The 22557-nt window shown below is 42.9% G+C and overlaps 1 protein-coding gene across 3 annotated transcripts in view; it reads left to right on the top strand.

Moving 5' to 3' along the window:
- Positions 1–11660: 11660 nt before the first annotated feature.
- The window catches only part of Sucla2 (succinate-CoA ligase ADP-forming subunit beta), a 35121-nt gene continuing 24224 nt past the window's right edge, over positions 11661–22557 (top strand). The window contains exons 1-5 of one of the 3 annotated variants that reach the window (XM_076930732.1): positions 11781–12334; positions 16496–16566; positions 18783–18963; positions 21300–21399; positions 21510–21672. In XM_076930732.1, the coding sequence (XP_076786847.1) occupies positions 16549–16566; positions 18783–18963; positions 21300–21399; positions 21510–21672 (462 nt within the window). In that variant the 5' untranslated portion in view covers positions 11781–12334; positions 16496–16548. Of the gene's footprint in view, positions 12335–16495; positions 16567–18782; positions 18964–21299; positions 21400–21509; positions 21673–22557 lie in introns of all 3 variants that reach the window. The other 2 variants (XM_034498488.2, XM_034498489.2) reach the window with 2 other exon arrangements.

Genomic DNA, 22557 nt, shown 5'->3' with positions numbered 1-22557 from the left:
GATGAAACAGCTGGCTAAAATGAAGGGTGAGAACTGGTCAGAGCCTTCTGTCTCCGTTTCAGCTTTCCGAGGACTTTCTTCCTGGGGTTCCAGATACCTGTTATGTTCCTGTGATCCATTCTGAGTTTAAGTCACAGATGTTGGCTTTTTCAGTGGGTAGTCCTTCCTGGGTCAGGCCATAGAGGCTGGTGAAACCTCCTCAGGCTTAGGTTGTAAGCACATTTTAACTTTTGTTGAGATGAGGCAGGGATGGGATGCTGTTTCTGTCTGTGAGTGGTTCTTCATGGGCTGAGTCACAGATGTCAGCTATATCTCAGGACTCTGGTTGTAAATGCTGGACTCACCCCTGAGTGGTCCTTTCCAGTGTCGGGTATGCTGCCTAGAACCTGACTCTGTTTTCCTGCAGATAGTCTCCAGCCAGATCTCTGACTTGCCAAATACAATGCCTCAAAATTCCTTTCCCTAAGTCTAGAGGTTTTCTGCTGGCCAAGTGTCGTCATCTAATCCCAAAAGTTTGGTTCCCTGAGGTTCTGGGATGGCTAGACTGATGATTCAATGGGTCTTGTTAAAATAGAATCTCACTGCTGCCCTGGTAGGCAATACCAGGAGTGTTTTCCTGGTGTTTCTCCTCCTGTAGAAGTGTGTGTGTGTGTGTGTGTGTGTGTGTGTGTGTGTGTGTGTGTAGTATATGCATATGTGTGTAGATGTACATGTTCGTGCTGAACCATATGGAAGCCAGAGTTTGATGTCAGGATAGTAACCTCAATTTCTTTTTCTTCCCAACTTTTTTTTTTTTTTTTTTTTTTTTGAAATGAGATCTCTCACTGAATTAAGGGCTCACATTTTAGTTAAACTGGCTGGCCAGTGAGCCCTACGGCTCCTCCTGCCTCTGCCTCTCAGTGCTGGGGTTACAGATGCGTACCACTATGCCCAGATCTTTATGTGGATGCTGGGGAATCTGAATCAATGTCCCCAGGCTTGCACTTTCCCTGTGAGATGTCTCCCAACCCCATGTTGGAGGGTTTTAAGATAGACCTACTCTCCTGAGTTAATGTGAGGATTAATTTTGAAAAGGTAGATTCAGGCTTAGAGCTATACTTACCCTGGGCTGTACTCAGTGGTGGTCTTAATTGTCTTTCCTGGTGACAGACACATAATCATTCTCTGGATGTCATAAGAGGTTTGTTTAGGGAAAGGGCCTACCATTAAGGGCTTTGAAGGGGCTGAGGTTATAATAATGAGGAATAATACAGAATTACAAAAGTGGGCCAAGTAGACCATGGAGTTTCAAGTGTGAGCTTACTGAGAGATTTCTTAAAGGATTAGGCTAGTCTTTTTGACCTTCCAGAAGAGTAAGGATGTTGGGAGTCAGGCTATGTTAATTTTGAAAGCCTTACTCCCTGAATGGTATTAAAAATGAAGCCTGACTATTGTCAGCCAGAAGGGATCAGAGGAGCCTGAGGTACAGAATAACACATTCCACGAGGACAATGGTTACCTCTGAGGCCATTCTTGCCTTAGTTTGAACAGCCTTTCTCTCCCCAGTGAGTACATGCACCCACTACAACTGGTAGTTGTTTGTGTCCCTTGTATGGCTGCAGTTGTCAATCTTCCCTGGCACAGTTCTCCTATGCTGAGCTGGCTGTAAAAGGGGAGGAGGTCTGAGAATCCTTCAGGATTGGCCTGAAAACAGATGGGTAAAGCTTTGGAAATGGAGCATGGGTCTAAAGATTCCTATGCCTCTGAAAGAGGCTCGGTTAGAATTTGGACAGTGTCATAGCTATTGTCAACTTGACACAAACCTAGACATACCTGGGAAGAGGGAATCTCAATTGAGGAAGTGCCTCCATCAGACTGTCCTGTAAGCATGTAGAATATTTTCTTAATTGCTAGTTGATATGGGAGAGGCAAGCCCGGTGTTGACAGAACCAGCTCTGGATAGTCCTGGGCTGGATAGGAAAAGTAGCTAGGCAAGCTTGTAAACACCGCTCCTTCCTTGTCTCTGCTTCAGCTCCTGACTCATGTTCCTGTCGCTACCCACGTCTGACCCACGGAATAAGGCAATGGCAACCGTGTTCTTCTTCAAGCGGTTTATTCAGCTATCCCTGTACAGCGATCTTCTTCTCTCTCTCTTCTTTCCTCCCTGTGCATCCCCTTATAAGCATTACCTTAATCCTATCAGCAGCTGCCACGAAGTCACTGGTAATTGGCCATTCTCAATGATGTGAGGTGGGGTGATCAGGTAACCACACCTCTCAGCGCATACAACTCCACATACGGAGTTGTCTTTTCTCTCAAGCAATGCCTATGCCAAGCGCCACCTTGTAATGGCGAGAGCAGAGCCGCTTCCCACATGTTCCTACCTTTCCTTTCCTTGATAGAGGACTGTAACCCATAACCCGATAAAGCCTTTCCTCTTCTAACTTTGTTCTTGGTCAGTGTTTTATCACAGCAACAGAAACCTAAGAGGTCTTTGGCCCCCAAAATGTGGCCTTGTAAAAATTGTTCAGGGTTTTTCATTAGGAGGATCCAGGAAGCAACAGATAGTTTGAGGGCCCCATAAAAAGACATGATTGGTCCCTTAGGGGTTGTGAAGCCCTGATTTAAAGCCTGCGGTGTGTCTTGAGGGATGTATCACAGATGAGGGGAGCTTTCAGTTGGGAACTAAGGCATCTTGCAGTGGAAGGTGATCCACGATGTGGTTGTTATCTGGAGGATCGTCAGAGAGCTTCTGGTGGGTCTTTCAGTGAATAATTACCACCTAATTTGGAAACCAGGAGGCTTTGAGTATCTCAAAGGCATGTAATAAAAGTATCATGGGTTGTGAAGAGGCTCCTCTCTCTACAGATGGCTTCTCATGGAAAGCAGATGAACTTTATATCAATAGCAAGTCTCACTCCTATCCTGCGACTCTGTGAGGGTCACTAACACCTCTGTTCTGTCACATAAACCTGTTTCCACCTGTGAACCAGATGGCCTTGCAGTGCGGAAGTGGAGAATCTTGTACATCTAGCCCAGTGCTCCAGGTCCTGTCACCTCTTTCACAGAAATGTTGTAGAGGTCTCAGAGTCAGGGTCTGGCAGTAAGGTCATGGGACTTAACCTCTGGCAGGTCTTACCATATGCTCTGGAGGTTTGTAAGGGCAGACACTGGCACTTGCTCTATACCACCTATGACTCAGTGGAAGGCTCTGGAATTAAGAGATTCAGAGAGCTCATGAGGCACGTAGGCCATCATACTTAGCCTTAGGGTTAATGTAGATGTCTCTGCTATTCAAGGAAGTCTAGGAGCCATGTCATTTTAGGGGCTATTCTATTCACTCTCCTCTGGTCTCCTTAAGGCCTCTAAAGAGCTTTAGCTGTACGGCCAAACTGGGGAATCTAATTTCTAAAAAATTCCGTTATGACAAGCAAGTCCATTGTCCTGTTTTCTGACGGGTCTTTGTGGTCAAATGAAGTTCTTGTGACTGGAAAGGATCCTTATGAGTGGAATGATAAACCCTGTTAACTGGAACTTTTGATACAATATTGGGGCTTTTGAAAGAGAAACCTTATCTTCACATAAGCCTAGCTTTTGAAAGGTGAGAACAGTATTTTGATCAAGCCCAAACAGTGGGCTTGTTTGGGCTGCTGGTTAATAAGTCATCTAACATATTGAAAGAGTCTATTCCCAGGGGGGAAATTAAGGAAGGAGAGTTTTTTGGCTAGGGTCTATTCAGAGATAGGCACTCTCTTGAGAGCTAGAAGGGACATAGTTCAGGTTAGCTATTTAGTAGGCTAGTTAAAAAAATCCAGTCTGAGTAGACTGGAATACAAAAGAAAATGCCCTATGATGTAACACATAAATGAAGATGTATTAGAGAGTATATTACCAAGAAGTTCATCCATTAGAGGCTAGAAGCTCTCCATGCCTCAGGCTTTGAAGGATATTGGGACCTTGGAGGAATTGATATGGTTCTCAAGAGGAACTGTGAAAGGAGTAGCTGTTGGTGAGCACCCAGAAATGGGACCATTTCATGCTTCAGGGAGAACTTGATGGGTTCTGTCAGGTCTACAGTATAGACTATAGGGAAGACCTTTGGGCTCCCAGACAGCTCTGTGCCATGGTAGAACAGCAGGCTGGTGTCAGGAATGCCATGGGTGCTTCTGAGGTCTCAAGGATATCCAAAGGACCCTGAAGTTTAGACATGATGTCCTTACCTCAAGGGGAGAAAGACAACCAGGTAGGACCAGAAAGGAATGAGTTTTAAAATATTTGTCTATTGTATAGGCTCAAAAAGGGTTAGGGGAGCTTGTCACTAATAGCAGTGGGGTGGATCAGGGGCCAGATGATTTTCCTTGGGAAGGAAAATTAGTCGAGTGTCTAAGAGCAAAGCCATTCTGTTCCCTACCACATCTAGGGTTGCTAGATCTGGTTTGTGTGGCCTCTGGACCCCAATTAAATTTCAAATGTGAGCTCCTTTTTGCTGGGTCCCTTAAAGTCCAAGAGCAAAGTCAGAGGCAAAAGTAAAAACAAACACCTTCAGGTTTGATCTGAGCTCCTTAGGTGGAAGCTGGCCTTCTCTCTTATGGGAGAGAAGCACATTATCACTTCAAGTAAGCCCCCACTTTGTAGACTGGGCATAGCTGGCCCTTGGAAAAGCTCTGTGGCCTTGGGCACTCCCAGATGAACTGTTATCTTAGATAGGGTTTCTATTGCAGTGATGAAACACCATGATCAAAAGCAACTTGGGGAGGAAAGGGTTTATTTCACTCACAGCTGAATATATCAGTTCATCATCAAAAGCAGGAACTCACGTGGGGCAGGAACCTGGAGGCAGGAGCTGATGCAGAAGCCTTGGAGGAGCACTGCTTACTGGCTTGTTTATCAAGGCTTGCTCAGCCTGCTTTCTTATTTGTTTGTTTATATATGTATTATTCTCTCAGATATTACATCTCACCTGCTGTTTTCTCCTCTCTCCTCTCAGTCCACCCACCCCCCATTTCCCTTCTCCCCCAAATCCACTCCTTTTCCATGTTCCTTCAGAAAAGAGCAGGCCTCTCAGGGAGATCAACTAACAAGGCTAACAAGTTGCAATAAGACTATCAGCCGCTTTCTTACAGAACCCGGGACCACCAGCCCAGGGATGGCACCACCACAATGAGCTGGGGCTTCCCCATCTATCACTAATTAAGAAATACCTTACAGTCAGATCTTATGGAGGCGTTTTCTCAATTGAGGTTCTCTCCTTTCAGATAACTCGAGCTTGTGGTTAAGTTAACATAAAGTTAGCCAGGACAACTGTCATAGTTGATCACAGTGAGAATAGAGAAGAGTCCTTTTATTGAGGGCTGGGTTGGTTTTCTTAGACTAAACCGTATGGTGACTGGAGAGATGACCAAGGTGGAAGCAGTTACTACTGCCATTCATTTCACCTGCCCCATTTGCCTTTTCTTCCACAGGGTTGACTCTTCTGTTCCTCAATCCCTTCCTCATTATTAAAGACTCAGATCTCTTTCTAGTTATTAAAGATCTTAGAACTTGTGTTTAATAAAGTAGGGAATGGAATCTGGGTCTCTGGTCTAGTTTTTGAAGCCTTTGTCTAATATTCGAAGGCACTTAGCTTATAAAATGTACAGCCAGGTCAACGTGAGCCTCTGGCCTCTGGTGAGTGTACTGTGCTCTCTCTCATCTCTCTAGACTGAAACAGTGCAGGGTTTTCAGAAGATCCCACACAATATCTTAACTGTTAACTTGGTAGTTAACAGGCTAGATAAGGGCCCCTCCCAGCCTCCTAATAGATTATAGTGATATGGCTTCAGCAAACTCTACCACACTCATTCCTCACACTGCTGATCTGATGTGCAAGCATGCCAACAAAACCTGAGCAGGCTGTGTCTGGGTTAGGAGTGTGAGCCTTATTTTCCTGGTGTGCTTGAAAGAGCAGATTTGGGACTTTTCTTCTTTTGCACAGGCATGCAGCAAGTCATCAGATAGGCATCTTGTCAGGTTATAAAAGCCACAAATAGCCTTTTGGAGCTCTCTAATGAAGGTGGCAGATCCTGGCTTAATGACCCTGTTGGGCTTGTCCTTGCTTGGGTCAGGTCATTCACAGGGATGGGGATACTCTGAGTATGACAAGGTTAGCCACCTCGTAAAGCAGAAAAATGTTTTCCCTGGGAAGAGGGGGAAGCTTTTATTTATTTTCTGCATTTCCTGTATGAAGTTTCCCAGTGGGTGGGTGACTGAGAGAGTTCACCTGGATAGGGATGGGGTCAGTTAAGAGAGAGCTTCATGGAAAGAGCGAGGATGAGCAAAGGGGTGACTGTTGGCAGAGGGGTCAGAAGTTGAGCAGAGGCTTTGTGAACACAAAGGGCTATCGTGGATGCCCTCGGTGGCTGAGTGTGGTGGAGAGGGACGTGAGTAAGAGAACCTGGCGAGGCACCTATGACCTCCCTCTCATAGATAAGGGATCTCTGACAAGGCCATGAAAGCTTGGCCAGAGAGATGACACAGTCATTTCCTAAATTACAACACCAGAGGCCTGACTGTAGGGATTGGTGCTCACTGTGCCATTAGGCAGCCAGTGTTTGTGGCTGAGTATGAAAGGTTTCTTGAGGGTACATCATCGGGTTGAGTCAGGAGAAATAGAAGATGGGACACCTATTGTGAGTCCTATCAGAGGTACAGCAGGTAGCCTGGAAATGTCCTGGAGAGTATCAGACCTCTCGGAGTGTCTTGGGTGAGTCCTGGTCTCACTGAATTGACTCTTGAGCAGTGTTCTCTTCCGGGACATACCCAAGAGAAGCAGCAGCCTGCCAGCCTGTGATGGTAAAACCTGGTTTCACTCTGGAGCTAAACTGGTCCAACTGGCCAGGCCAGGTCAGCCTCACAAACTGAAACTGGCCACAGCTCAGCTATGAGAGACAGGAGACCCTCCCATCCTGGAGAAAGTACAAACTTGTGGACATCTTGGATCAGGGAATCTGGTGGGGAAAGAAAATGGCAGATGTGAACACCAAAGCCACACACGGACACTGTAGCCACATGTCCTGTTTCCTCCCTCACAAAAGCACAGAAGGGAGAAGCAGTGGGAGGCAGGAATGAAGGCATCCTCACAGACTGTGTACATCTGCCTTTGACAAGCTGCACTTGTCAACACCCCCACATGTTGAGAGTGAGGAAGGGAAGTCGCCTCTTTGTAGACTAGCCTCATTTTCCTCTTGTCTTCAGGTCCCACTGAAGTGTTCAGCCTTGGCCAGGGTCCTTCAGACGCAGAGGGGAAGTAAAGCCTTCTGCAGTATACTGAAAGGCATTTCTTGGCTTTAACCTGATGGGCAAACTTGTCTGGAATTCCAGCTCAGAGGCCTTCAGATCTTACTGGAGAGCAGCTTCAGCCAGGATCTTTAGTAGCACCAGTTGGCCACCCGCTATAGCACCAGAATGGAGAAGCCAAAAGCTGTAAAGAGACTTCCTAGGCAGGCCACCAAAATGTCATGCCAGGAATAAGAATCTCCAAGTATGGGGATAAAAGTATTTACCCTGTCAGAAATGATATAGAGAGTTTTAAAAGAACATACATGTTGGAGAGATGGCTCAGCAGTTAGGAGCACTTGGTGCTCCTTCAGAGGACTTGTGTTTGATTCTCAACGCACATGGTGGCTCACAACCATCCTCATAACTCCACTTCCAGAGGATCTGATGTCTTCTTCTGTCCTTTGGGAGCAATAGGCATGCATGTAGTACACAGACATACAGGAAGACAAAATATCTGTACACACAAAATAAAATAATTTTTTAAAAAATGAAAAGTGTATATGCAGTGAGGGCTGGGACAGTAGCCCAGTTGGTAAAATGCTTGCTGTACAAGCATTAAGACTGAATTCCCCAGCACTTATGTAAAAAGCCAGGTGCAGCCTTGTAAACCTGTAATCCCAGTGCTGAGACAGAATCCCTGGGGTCTGTGGGGTACTCAGCCCAGCCAGTTCTGTAAGCTCCCAGGTCAATGAGAGGCCCTGTCTCAAACACAACCATGAGAAGGTAGGGTGTGATTAAGGAAAACCCTAATATCAGCCTGTGGCCTTGACACACGCATGTGTACCGGCACACACGTAAGGGGTGCGGGTGGGAGAAAGGGGAGGTAGGAAGGAGGAAGTAGGGAGAGGAGGAAGGGCACGACTATGGATAGGAGTGTAAAGAGAGAATTCTCAGAAAATCAACCCCTCTCTAGGGGCTGCGGTGTCCTTAAGAGTTAAGTGAAGTGACATGGTTTTAAGTAGGCAGTTCATTATCTTATACATTTTATTTATTGATTGATTTATTTATTGACACAAGGTTTCTCTTTATAGCCTTGGCTACCCTGGAACTCATAGATATTCTCCTGTCTCTGCTTCAGGAGTGTTGAGATTAAAGGTGTGAACCACCATGCCCAGCTCTTATAAGTTTCATAATGTCTTTTGCAGTTTCTGAGTGTGGCCATTTGGGGTAAGGCTGTACTCGGTGCCATAAGGCAACACAGGTCACTGCGTCAGACTCCAAGTTGTCAAGTCTGATCAAAATAGAGTGGGGAATTGTGATTTTTATTTTTGGCCTTTTTATCTCTAAAGGACTTTCAATTATTCTTCTGGTGTGTGACATTTTCATAAGTTTTTCTGAGCTTTGGGTTTTGAAAGCCAAAAGTTCAGCTTCTTTCAGCTCGAAGCCCATGCATTTCTTTGCAACTTAAAACAGGTCCTCTGCTTACAGGTGTTCCTTTAGAGACTAATAAAATTAATTGATTAACTAATTAAATGAAATTAAAGATGGGAGGTTAAAAATGGCAATTGGGAAGTTGGGCTCGGCATCGTAGGCCTTTAATCCTTTAAGGCAGGTGAATCTGAGTTCCAGGCCAGCCTGGTCTACAGAGCTAGTTCCAGGACAGCCAGGGCTGCACAGAGAAACCCTGTCTCACAAAACCAACCAACCGACCAACCAACCAACCAACCAACCAACCGACCAACCAACCAACCGACCAACCAACCGACCAACCAATCCCTGCAAACAGTTGTTATCAACTCAGGTTCATCTTTGCTTCTAACATTTATAGGGAATTTGTTTTAAGGTTGCTTTCAGCCTTTTGGCTACTTTCAGCAAATGATAATCACAGCACATACACCCATACATTATTCCAGTTCAGAGCTTAGAAGAGTATATAACTTAAGAGTAAAGGTAAGCGTATAATGCATTTATAACTCAGGTTATAAATGCTGATTATAGACATCCAAGACATAATAAAGTTGTTATGTTGTTCTCTTAAAGATAGGTTAAACTCAGACAACACACAGTAGGATAGCAGGTTGAGTATGTAGTCTTAAATGCTCTCAAACAATATTACTAACTCAGCTTCTAAGTCTTAAAAAATAATTCAGTCTGTTTGCAGGCTTTCTCCACCCTACCCCCTCAGAAAATGTTACTACCACAACCTGGCACTTACTATGTGGCCAAAGATTACCTTTGGACTTCTGATCCTTCGGCCTCCAACACTTGAAATGCTGATGTTACAGATAGGTGACACTGTGCCCAATTTCTGTGGTGCTGGGGATGGATCTATGGCTTCATGTTTGCTGGTTAAGCACTTTGTCAGCTGAGCCACAGCGCCAGGATTTCTTCCACATATGTAAAGCTCAGGGAGTCTGAGAGTGGGAGCAGGGGCTCGGTCGTCTGTCTAGCAGGGGATTTTTATGGCCCAGTACATGCTTTTGTGATGGTTGGCTTTAATTATGAATCTGACACAATTTAGAATCACTAGGGAATGGAGTCTCGCGAAGGGATTGCCTGGGATTGCCTAGATTCCGCAGGCCAGTGGGCATCTCTGTGGGGAACTGCCGACTAGTGGGAAGACCCGGTGTTCCCTGGGTGAGGGATCTGGATTGCGTGGGAGTAAAGAAGACCAGCTGAGCAGCAACCCACTGCTCCTCTGTGCGTGGGATGTGTCTGGTTGTTTCAAGTTCCTGTCATCCCGCTCTCCCACAATGATGCAGTCACCTGGATTTGTGAGCCAAGTAACCCTTTTCTATCTGAAGTCGCTTTTGTCAGGGTGTTTTACCACAGTGCCAGGAAGTGAAATTAAGATGATGTGCGTGTCTGCTCCACCTAAAGACTCTAATAAAAATTCCTTATTTCCCCTGGGTGAGGCCTGGGGTGCTTTTCTTGCTTTTTTTTTTATTTAAAAATATTTTTATTAGTATATCTTAACTGTACATAATAATGTGTTTCATTGTAGTATTCCACTTATGTATCTAATACATTTTAAAATTTCACCTTATGTGTACGAGTGTTTGCCTGCTGGTGTGTCTGTGTACCAGTCGCATGTCTGGTGCCCTTGAAGGCCAGACAAGGGCATCAGATCCTCTGGCACTGGAGTTACAGATGATGTGAGCTGCGACATGGGTGCTGGGAATCATATCCAAATGTTCTGGAAGAGCAGCCACTGCTCTTAACTGTGGAGCCATCTCTTTAGCCCCGGTATATAATTCATTTCCATCATATTCACCCATTTCCGTCTTTTGTTTCTCTCCTAATTCTGCAGGCTTTCCCTTCATGTCTTTTCTTTGATGACTGAACAAGTTTCCTTAGGCTTCGCTTACAGGAATGTAGCTACTCCAACTGAATAAACTGGCCCTTCAGTGCCAACCATTGGCTTTCAATTTTCACAGAGGGGTGAGGTCTCATGAGGCCATTACCTCCTCCATGACAGGATGCTGATGGATTTCAGGGATAGTTGGATATCTCTCCCCACCCCCCTTTAAAGACAGCGTCTCACTGTGAGTTGTAGGGTAGTCTGGAGTTCTTTAACTCCCCATCATAGCTTTCACTGGGATGGAACTTCAGGCATATACTACCAGGCATGCCTCGGGGTGGGTATATCTTAAAAATTAGCATACAGCTAATCGGCTTTCTTACAACACTTTTATATGTAGTTTTGGTTGATCTCCTCCTCCCCTTATCCCTGTCCCTTCTCACACGTGTCCTATTAGTTACTGTGCCTTCACCACAAACAAAATATTATTTTGTCCTCTCATGGGGGCCCTCTATAGTTTTCTGGCCTCTAACCTCTGCTCACAAATAAATACATACATATAAAAAATCTAAAGGTAGCATATTTAAATGAGAGAGGACATGTACTATGTCTTTCTGGGCCATGGGTTACCCTACTTAATGTCTTTTTTTAGTTCGAATATAATAATATTTTCTTTTAATTGTACGTGTTGTATGTATGTGCACGTGTGTGCAGGTACCCAGGGAGGCCAGAAGAGGGTTTCAGATCCCATAGGCTGTAGTGAAGTGTCTGACATAGGTGTTGGGAATTCAGCTGGGTGCCACAGCCGTACCAGCTTTTTAACTACTAAGTCATCTCTCTGTCTCAGAGATACTTTGCTAGTGTTTTCAGTGTGGTGGGCTTCAGTAACTAGTGAGTAATAGTCTTTTTAGTATCAGTGGCACTGTTTTTATTATTTTATCTTGTTTTATTATCTATTGTATCTTAAAGGCTCAACGCACACATTGGCTCTCACTAAGCCCATCTCACAGGTGAGACTAAAAGAAGGTAAGAAGACGGAAGTAGCGGTCACAGTTCTCTAGGAAGTGTTCTGGTGGTCCTGTGGCACATGTCACTAAGGTGAAAGTTCTGAGGGCCAAAGTTCGCTCTGTGCCTGCCCAACTAGGCCAGTCCGGCAGCGTCAGGGTTAACCCGAGGCCCCGCCCCGGGGATTGTCCTTGTCCCGGGCCGGGTGCGCCTCTGTAGCAGCTGTGTGTCTGCGCCTGCGTAGTGCTGAGGGGACGGGTCGGACTCAGAAATGGCGGCGTCCATGTTCTATGGCCGGCAGTTGGCTGCGGTCGCCCTGCGGAGCCACCGGCCGCAGACTACGCTGCGGGCCGCCGCCCAGGTAAGTCTGCCCTGTTCGCTTTAGCCTCGGGGGTCGGCGGGCAAGGCGCGGGGGCGCGACCCGGCTGCGGGGCTCTTGGCGGCGCTGGCTCGGCCGGGATGTCTTGCGGTGCTCAGAGGCTGCGGGCCAGGGCTGCGAGCTGGCGCTCGGGTTGCTCGGCTGTGCTGCGGCCCCGGTCCTCAGGAAGCCCGGCAGGGCGGCCTGGCTGTCGGCCTCCTTTGCGGGAGCCTGCCGGAGCGCTCCCATAGGAGACTGGGGCCGTCCCTGCGGGGGGCCAACGCGTCCGGGCCCCTTTTGGGTAAGGGGGATGCCCTTCAAGTGTACTTTCAGGTCCCGCCAACTGTCGTGGATGGGAAGGACTTCGGAACACCAGCAGAGTCGGCCTGCCTGCCTTCCCCAGATAGTTGTGTTTTGATCAGCCAGTCCTGGTAGTGAGTACTGGTTTTACGTTTCCCAGCTGACTAGATGGGAGAGTAAGGAAGGCGTCTTTTAGGGACTTCATTTCTGGACAGACTCTAGTACCCACTTTTTGTTGCTTTGTTTCTCGATATTTAGAGTGTGTCAGGTGTTGTCCTAAGGTCATTAGGCTTGTCAACAGCACTGGAGTTGTCATTAAGGCCAGTTACCATTGATGACAATCTGGTGGCTTAGAGAAGTACTTTGGCCTAAGAGACATAGCAGACAAGGCAAGGCTGAGGTTTTATTCCACAAGGGTCCATTTCTGAAGCTGTGGGCTTGTGTCCGTTCTACAGCATTAAGAACATAAAAACTGGGTACTGGGGATGCAGTTTATTTGGTGGAGTGCCTTCCTGGCATGTAGGAAATTCTGAGTCCCATCCCCAGCATCCTTGTAATCCTAACACTCAAGGCGGAGGTGGGAGGATCAGACATTCAAGGTCATCTTTTACATAGAGAGTTCAAGGCCAGCCGTGGCTAAGGGAGACCCAGTCACTAAAGAACAAAACAAACCAATTAAACAACAATAAGCCCCATAAAAATTGGGCCTCAGTGTTAGTACCCTAAAACTTCAAGAGCAAGATTAGCTTTCCAAGACAGTTTTGGTTATGTTTTGAAGTAACTAGACACACCATAGTTGGATAGATTTAGCCCCTCCCCTTCCTTAAATAATGCTGCCAAGTTTTTAGAGGATAAGGATTTAGTGAACAAATAGGTTTTTATTCTAATAGTTTTTAAACTATTTGGAAATCCCTTTGCATCTCCCCATGGGATGTTTAATACACCATCTTTATTGCAGCTCTTTTCCGTCTACCCTAGCATTAAGAATGAGTCTGTGGAGTGTGCTAGTCGTCTGAAACCTTGCTCTTGTGTCATAGGAGGAAACTTGTTCAAGGTCACACATTAAATTTAGTAATTCAATTCACTTAAAGAAATTATTCCTCTGAGCAGGATGCTGGTGTCTCAGGCCTCTTAATCCTAGCACTTGGGTCTCTGTGTTTAAAGTTAACCAGGTCTACAGAGTAAGTTCCAGGACATCTAGGATACACAGAGAAACCCTGTCTTGGAAAGAAAAAACAATGATTCCTCTGGTCTCCCAGTTTTTCTAAATTTATGTGGAGAATAACCCGGGTTATGGCAGGTATTCATAGCTTTGTCCAGGAATTGGCTACTTTTTTGGGTCAAGAATGTTCTTTTTCCTTAAGTTCTCCTCCTCCCTCCTATTTCGAGACAGATTCAATGAGTATCCTGTGTAGCTGCCCTGGAATTTTGTAGACAAGGTTGGCCTCCAACTTAGACGCCTCCCTCTGCCTTCCAAATGCTGGGATCAGAGGGAGGTGTGTGTCACTGTGCCCAGTTTTATTTATCATTTCTTTATGATGACAACATGTATAACTGTGGCTTCCCCTTGCATTCAAACAGACTATACATTGTTGTTACTCATAGCCACGGCAGTAGAACACCAGAACTCTCTGCTCTTGTCTGACTGTAACTTCTAATGCTGCCCAATCCTTTGGATTATGCAGGGATTTGAAGTACTAACAGAACTTTAAAAACCAGTGAAATTTGAAGAGACAACAGCTAGCGCTGTAAAGAAACAATTTATCTAAATACTTCAGACAGTAAAATTCTTTACAGAGCTGGGCATGGATCTCTGAGTTCAGGACCAGTCTGGTTTATAGAATGAGTTCTAGGATAGCCAGGGTTACACAAGAAATCCTGTCCTAATCAAAAAACAAAACCAACCAAACAACCAACCAAACTCAAACTAATGAAAATGTTTCAACAGTAGTATTGTAATGTTTTCACCTGATTTAACATTTTACAATATATGCTTTATTTTTTATTTTATTAAGAGATTGGACTGCCTCTACCTCCTGAGTGTTGGGATTAAAGGCATGTGTCACCACCACCTGGCTCCATTTGCTTTATCTTAATTATATGCATATATCTAACAGCTAGAGACCACCATAACAAAACCCCTAATACTAGGCATGAGAAGCCCCCTTTTGAATTGTTGGCTAAGAAACTCTCAAAGCATATAGCCTATTGCTCTTGTCCTTAGTTACCCCCAGGAGGTGGAAGATAAGTGTGCTCCTGAAGACACCATGTACTTTAGAAAAGGGCTGGGAGACCTATGAGCTGATACTGACCCAAATGTCCCCTCCGTGGAGACTAGCTTTCCTGGTACTAGAAGGCACCATACAAATCTTCCCAAAGGAGGGAAGCAAACAGCAGTCCTACTGTATCAATGACCACCATGGCATAATAACCCCAAGGGTGCAATAGTGGCACACATACCATCATAGTAATCAGGAACCCCAGTTAGATTTAAGACCTGCTCAATAAGAGGGAGGCCAAGCCTGACATTGGAAACTTAGTTAACTGCTTAGTGGCAGTCAAGTCATGATTATTGGAGGAGAATCTACAACCACTAATTTATTAAACCAGCATAATCCCTAACAACATTCCATCTTATACCCACAGATAAGTATAGTTCTCACCCCTCATTATGGAAACTTCACTTTGTAACAGATGGAGACTACTACAGAAAACCACAACCAATCAAAATGCAGAGTTGTGGAACCCAATTCCAGTGGATACACCTGCAGAACATTCCCTTACCTAAGGCTCAGGGAACATTGATGAAGAGGGGGCTGAGAGACTGTAAGAGCCAGAGGTTCAGTACGGGGGAGTTTGCTGTGAGACTGTGTCTTTTAATAATGTTGGAAGCTATACCCATAAAGTCTCACCAACACAACTGCTCAGTGTGAGCTGAACAAGGATGAGAGCGATGGACATGCCAAAGTGAATGAGGAAAAGGCCACAAGGCTTCAGCCCTAACTCTGAGAACTTAAGGCAACTAAGAACAGCTGGGAATGGGAGAGCACCTCACTTAGTTGTTCAGTGCGAATGATCATCTCTGAGAGCGTACATACAGGGAGCATTAGCTGAACTGAACAGGCTGTATTTAGGAATACATATGTATAAGTTCATCTATAAATGCAATAACTAGTGAAAAAAGAGACCGAATTTGAAGGAGAATCAAGAGGGGTGTATGGGAGAGTTTGGAGGGAGGAAAGGCAAGGCAAGGATAAATATTGTAATTAAATTATAATCTCAAGATTATATGCATATATTTATATATCTATGAAATCATATCATTTCTTTTTGCTGGACTACCTGAGAATAAATTGAAGATATCATGGCACTTATCTTGTGTACTTATATGTGTATCATTAAAAATAAAACATTTTGGAACCCATAATATGTGTAGTACCAGCAATTTGGGGACTGAGATAGCAGGATCACTTGATTCCTAGGCCATCTCAAACCAAACCAAGACCCCCCACCCCCCCCCCCCCTCCGGCTCCATTTCCCAAGGAATAGGATCTTTTCCCAAATAACCATAGTATAGTCATATGGATGAACTTTATCTTTGAGAAAGTGAGTATCTAACTTGGAGTTGAGATTCTGGAATCCCTACAGCATCTTCAGACTTTGTTTCAGGAATGGGGATCTGTTTCTATGGTATTTCTGATACATGCAGCTAAGGAGGTACCATCTACTGGTATAGACTTCTGATTCTTTTATTTTTAAAGGTTTATTTTGTTTTTAAGTGTGTGTTTTTGTTTGTGACCATGCAAGGGTATGTGCACACGTGTGCAGGTGCCTGTAGAATCTGGAAGAGAGTATCAGATTCCCCAGAGCGAGAGTTACATGCAGTTGTGAGCTTTTCAGTGTGGGTGCAGGGAACAGAACCTGGGTCATCTGGAAGAACAACAGTATGTGCTCTTAGCCGCTGAGCCATCTCTCTAGCCCCAGCATTAACGATTGTAATTAGTGGCACACTGTCTCCCTATAGAAACATTAAAAAAATTAGTGTGACAACCTTTACTAGTTTTATCTAGGTACTTCTTTCACCTGTATTTATTATTATTTTGAGGTGTAGTTTAGGTATAATAAAATACATGATTTAATTTAATGGCTAGATTGATTTTTAATGTTTGTCCAACTCTTAAGTCACCACTCGGATAAGGCAGGTAGAGTTGTCAGCTCACAGAAAGCCCTGTGCCTCTCTCTTTATCAGTATTCCCTTGAAAAGTAACCTCTGATTCTGACTTCTGCCACCACAGGCCAGTTTTGACCAGTTTGAACTATGTAAAAAGAGAGCAAAGGGGCCAGCAGGATGGCTCAGTGGGTGAAGGTATGTAGCCCCAAGCCTGAACTTGAGTTGGATCTGGGACTCACATCGTAGAAAGAGAGAACTCACTCACACAAGTTGACTTTGAGCTCTTCATATGTGTCATGACATGAGCACCCACATACATAAATGAATGTAATAAAAGCTAGAAAATATCATAGAAGTTATTATTTTTCTTTGGCATCTTTGTTTCAGCATTACATTTATGATTTTAATTCACTGATGTGTGAGCAACTTCCTCCCTCTGAATTATATAAATACTTATAATTTAACCTGTTGATAAACAATTGGGGCATTTATCTTTCTGTCCTAATGAGTAAGCCTGCTGTGAATGTTATTATCTTTGCCTTTGGGTAGGTATTAGACTCATTTTCTGTTGCTAATATCTAGGAATAGGTCATCAGATAGACATTCATAACAGTTGCCGGCTTTTAATATTGGCATAACACTGAATCAAGGTATTGAGTTAGTTAAATGAAATGTTAGCCATGCCTTTCTTATTTTTTCTTGTTCTTCTTCTTCTTGTTCCTCCTCCTCTTCCTCTTCTTTCTCCTCCTGTTCTCCCCCACAGAGTGTGTGTGTGTGTGTGTGTGTGTGTGTGTGTGTGTGCGCGCTCTGTGCTCATGGGGTTCAGAGGACAACTTTGTGGAGTTTTCTCCTTTCATCTTTCATGGTTTTGAGGTTTGAACTCTAGTTGCTAGGCTTTTATGGCAAGCCACTTTTACCCACTGAACCATGTTGTCAACCCTAGCCAGCTTTTAAATAGATGAATTAGCAACAAATTGCTGTTGAGTGGCTTGTTAGGTTAGAGGTTCTTAAACTAGCATCCTTAAGATTCAACTAAGTGGTTTCTTACTAGTTCAGATTTCTTTGAGTTCACTTTAGAGATTCTGGTTTTGTAGACAATGGAATCCATGAAACTGCATATTAAGAAACAGTTTTCATTTTGATCATTTGCTGTGGATCAAGAACTCACTTCAAGAAACAGCCTTTCTATATTGCTCTTTAAATTTAACTCTTATGATACTCTATTTTTTGATGTGAATTATATTTTGGCGTGTTGAGTTTCCTGTGGAAGTGATGGAACTGTATAGCTAAGGCTTAAGAGTCTAATTTCAGTGTGGCCTTGGAAGATTTTTGTGGCTTATTTGTTCTGTATATTGCCTTGAGGTTGCAAGGATTGAGAGTCTTTATAAAGGAAGGCAGGTATTTCAACGTTTTATTAGGTTCAGCTTAGACTCTGTTAGATGCTGGAGATGTAATGACGTGAGTCCTGAGATGTAGCCTTGGGACAGGAAGCTGAAAAGTTAGCTGCATACTTCTTCTCTTCCAGGAGTAAGGTGTGTTAGAGATTTCTTTTTGACATTTTATTGAATAAGGAAAACAATGTGTGTATATGTGTTGAAATGTCTTTATGTGTTGGGGTGTATGTGAGTATTACCCACTGCATGTGTGGAGGCCAGAGGGCAACTTTGACTTTTGCAGGGGTTCTGAGGATTAAGCTTAGGTTGCCAGACTTGGACTGTAAACACCTTACCCTTGGAGCCACCTCTTTGGTATTTTTTTGGTCATAATTCTGATGTTTTCTCTCTGTATGAGCAGTCTTTCTCCTTCTTATAGCCATCTGTCATGTTTGTGTACTGACTGTCCTTGTGTGCAAATACACACAAGAATTCAGCCTTAGAGAATAATTTCCTCATTCTATGTCTAGTTCGTACATGCTTTAAATGTTTAACAGAATGAATGAATATTCAGTATAGGTTGAAAAGGGCAGGAGTTTGTAGTTGTCATGTTCTCTTGGAAGGAGTGTGGATGGGTACCAAATATTCAGTTATCACATCTCTAATGCCAGATAGATTCCAGAGGAGGATAGAGAAGAAAATTGGGAAACAGTTTCAGTTTGATGGAGAAGATGACATTAGCTTTAGAGCCTCTGAAGTTATGATTTAGGTAAGTATTTCCTGTAAGCTAGTGGAGATATGGTAATAAAACATAGGTTCATAGGTGTAGTAAGATAAGGACTAGGGATGGATGAGGAGGAAACAGTTAAGAGTTACAAGGGTAATATTTGATGTTTAACTGTAGACCAGCTTTTAGTTTTATATTATAATTGAGTTACTTTATTGTGTTTGGATGATTTAGTATAGCAATTTTGTTGTAGTAATGGAGAACTGAACACTCTATAACCAAATACCTAAACGTGTCTCCAATTTTTTTAGGTTCTGGGAAATTCTGGATTATTTAACAAGCATGGATTCCAAATTCAGCAGCAGCAGCAAAGGAATCTTTCACTGCACGAATACTTGAGTATGGAATTATTGCAGGAAGCAGGTGTCTCTGTTCCCAAAGGCTTTGTGGCAAAGTCATCAGATGAAGCGTATGCAATTGCCAAAAAATTAGGTACTTTAAAAACACCTTAGTCACCTTGACATAGAAACTTCTATAAGATGTAAACTTTGATGATTTTTGACACATTTATATATTTTGGGAGGTAGGTTCTCACATTGCCAAGGATGACTTTAAACTCAGACTTTCCTGTCTTTACTTCCTAGAAAGTGGGCTACCACATTTGATTTGGCTTGCTTTTGAGAGTGAGTTCCAGGACAGCCAGGGATGCACAGAGAAATCTAGTCTCAAACAAACAAAAACCAAGCAAACAAACAAAACAGAGAACTATAGCATATAGGATTACTACAAAAGAACACTTATAAAATGCTGTAAATTCACCTACATTGGAAATGTTTACTACCCAAGTCAAAACTTGATCCTAAAGTTAGTCAGGATGGTATTTAAGAACTCTGTAGACCAGGTGGGCCTCAGACTCAAGAGATCCACCTGCCTCTGCCTCCTTAGTGTTGGGATTAAAAATGTGCCCCATAACTTCTTATTTGATCACCAAAACCATTGATTATCTCAGTGATTGGTTATTTATTCTCCTTTATTCATCGGAAATAACTTTTTCTCATAATACAGTGCCCATCTTACGTCTGTTCAAATATGTATTTATAGGGTAGTGATCATATCCCAGAGACGACTTTGTGCTTGAGGTACAGCAGATAGCATGAGGCCCTGTTTTTTTTTTTCTCCATAATATGGTAAATGATGCTACACGGCCAGGGTGGGCAAAATGTTAAGAGGATCAGAAATTGTGCATGTCGCGACAAGAGAATACCGTTTTAAGAGGTATTAACCGTGATTACAAACGGAGTAAGATCTAGATTAACTACCCAGTTTGCTAGGTTTGGGCAGAAATGCTCCTGTGTGGGTGGGTGCTGTGAGGTCAAAGGTCAGTATTGGATGTCTTCCTTTATTGCTTTTCACTTTTAAGAAAAAATTTGCCTTTTTTTGTGTGAGTTTGTGTGTGTCTGTGTGAGAGAGAGTGAGAGAGAGTGAGTGTGTGTGTTGTATAAGTATGTGAGGTACGGGCATGCTTGTGCCATGCTCTGTGTATGTGCATGCAAGTGTTTTGTATGGTGTATGTGAGGTACAAGCATGATTGTGCCATGCTGTGTGCCTTGTGTGCATTGTGTGTGTGTGTGTGTGTGTGTGTGTGTGTGTAAAACAGAGAAAAACCTTTTAGTTTTCTCCTGTGGGTCCCAGGGTTTGAGTTAGGTCCCTAGGCTTATGTGACACAGTTTTGCCTGCGGAGCATTTTGTCAGTCCTCCACATGGTTTTTGAGACAGGGTCATCTACTGAACACAGAACCCACAGTGTTAGTAAGCCAGAGTTTTCCCTGTGTCTGTGGTTGTGCACCTGACTTTAATGTGGGTGCTCAGGCTCTGAACTCAGGTCTTCATGCATACACATCAAGCAAGCACTTTACCCACTGAGCGTCTCCCCTGTCCCAAGTTTGCTAGTTTTGTACAGTAAATTAGAAAGGGGAGGGAAAAATAATATTGTATAATATGCTGATTTATAAACTATATGATTAAACACAGCATTTGGGAATTCTTTTATATGCCTATCGTCCTGACTCTTGGTAAGCACTCTTTGTAACGTCACTGCTCGGTGGTGTGCAGTGACATAGCATTTGCTGTTATTGGAGGGAATAAGGCATTGTAAGTCCTATCAGTCCAGTTACTGGAATGATTTCAAGTCATAGCCTTATCCCAAGTCCTGCTTGAAGTAGTATTTGTGACTCAACAGTCACATGATACAAGTTTACATTTGGATAGAGAGGCTGGGAAATAAGTTGTGTGTGTGTGTGTATGTGTGTGTATGTATGGGTGTTTTTGTCTCCATATGTCTCATGTGTGACTAGTGCCTGTGTAGGTCAGAAGAAGGTATTGAATCACCTGATATTGGAGTTACAGATGGTTGTGAGTCACCATGTGGGTGCTGGGAACTGAGCCTGGTTCCACTGGAACAGTAATTAGAGATCTTAACCATTGAGCCATCTTTCCAGCTCTGGGAAATTTTAAGAAAACATTTTAGTTTTAATATTGTGCTTTTAATATCTTCCAAAGCACTAGTTTAAGAATAACTAAAATATTTTCAGTGTACTATTTCAGAAATGATTTAAAATAAGTGCTTAATATTTAAAGGGATAGACCTTTTATATGGTGAATGTTTTACTTTTCAAATATAGAAAATCTATGTATATGGAATGCCTTAGTCTTAGACATTGTGGTAATGGGACTTCATTTAATAACACTTATTAGTATGCATGTTAAATAAAATACTGTCTTGCATGTGAATCCCTGCTTTCTGTGTAATAAAAGTATTTTTCTTCTAGGGTCAAAGGATGTTGTGATAAAGGCACAGGTTTTAGCTGGCGGCAGAGGAAAAGGAACGTTTACAAGTGGCCTCAAAGGAGGAGTGAAGATCGTTTTCTCGTAAGTCATAGTTACTAAAGAAAAATCATTTAAATTATCAGATTGTTGAAAACACTGAGCTTTAGCTGTGGTGGAGAACAGAAGAATTTGAATTCTTTTTTTTATTATAGTCCAGAAGAAGCAAAAGCTGTTTCCTCACAGATGATTGGGCAAAAATTGATTACCAAGCAAACTGGAGCGAAGGGCAGAATATGCAATCAAGTTTTGGTCTGTGAGCGAAAATATCCCAGGAGAGAATACTACTTTGCAATAACAATGGAGAGGTCATTTCAAGTGAGTATTTGTGGACAGGACAAATGAAGATTTACTTATAACTTTCAATTTCAGAGGTTGAACAATATACACATGAGGATAAGAAGTATTATCCATTATTCACACAGAAAATTTGACAGTTTTGAAAAATAATATGGTAAAATTTGACATGTAATATAATTTTTAAAAAACTATAGGGAAATTCTACTGTAATATGTTTTATGGAGTTTTCAAGTGATTAATTCTTTAGACATACCTTAAATCTCTGAAGATCATATTTGGGTTAATGGATGGAGAAAATTAGTTTCTTGCATTGCAAAATAGTCTTAGCAAAGAAGAAAGAATAAACCAAAAATGGCATCTTGTTCTTTTTCTACTTCTGGTTTTATTTTATTTTCCTGTTTGTTTTGTTTGTGTGTTTATGTTTTACTAGGTTATTGGTATGAGTGGAAGGTGATGGTAAGTATAAATGATGTAGGTGTGAAGGAACAAGGGGTTTCAAGGGCCTTTAGTCCCGCTTCCTTCTCTTTATGGTATCAAAATTTTAGCATTGAACATAGGCATCCACTTCAGTACAGACCCGGTGTACAGAAGATCCAGTGCACAGAGGGCTGTTTGGGATGTTAACTAGCTTTTTGTTCGAAGCAAACTATGCATGTTTGGAAGTCTTGGTAAAGATTGCTATAGAAAACAATTATTGTGTGCTTTAGAGTAACAAAATTTAAGGATCATACAGTAGTTTTCTATATAATAACTTTTAAAAAGTATTTTTTTGTATTGTAAAACTTTCCCTTCTACAGCTAAAATCTTCAGTAATACTCGGTTAATAAAAGTATCTTACAAGTTTTAATTTCTATTAAGAAGTATTTCTTGAGATATAACACTAGGTGGTAGCAAAACCCCACT

This window comes from Arvicanthis niloticus, chromosome 3 (genome assembly GCF_011762505.2).
Source record: "Arvicanthis niloticus isolate mArvNil1 chromosome 3, mArvNil1.pat.X, whole genome shotgun sequence".
Classification (NCBI taxonomy): domain Eukaryota; kingdom Metazoa; phylum Chordata; class Mammalia; order Rodentia; family Muridae; genus Arvicanthis; species Arvicanthis niloticus.
This window is presented reverse-complemented; position numbering and strand designations above follow the sequence as displayed.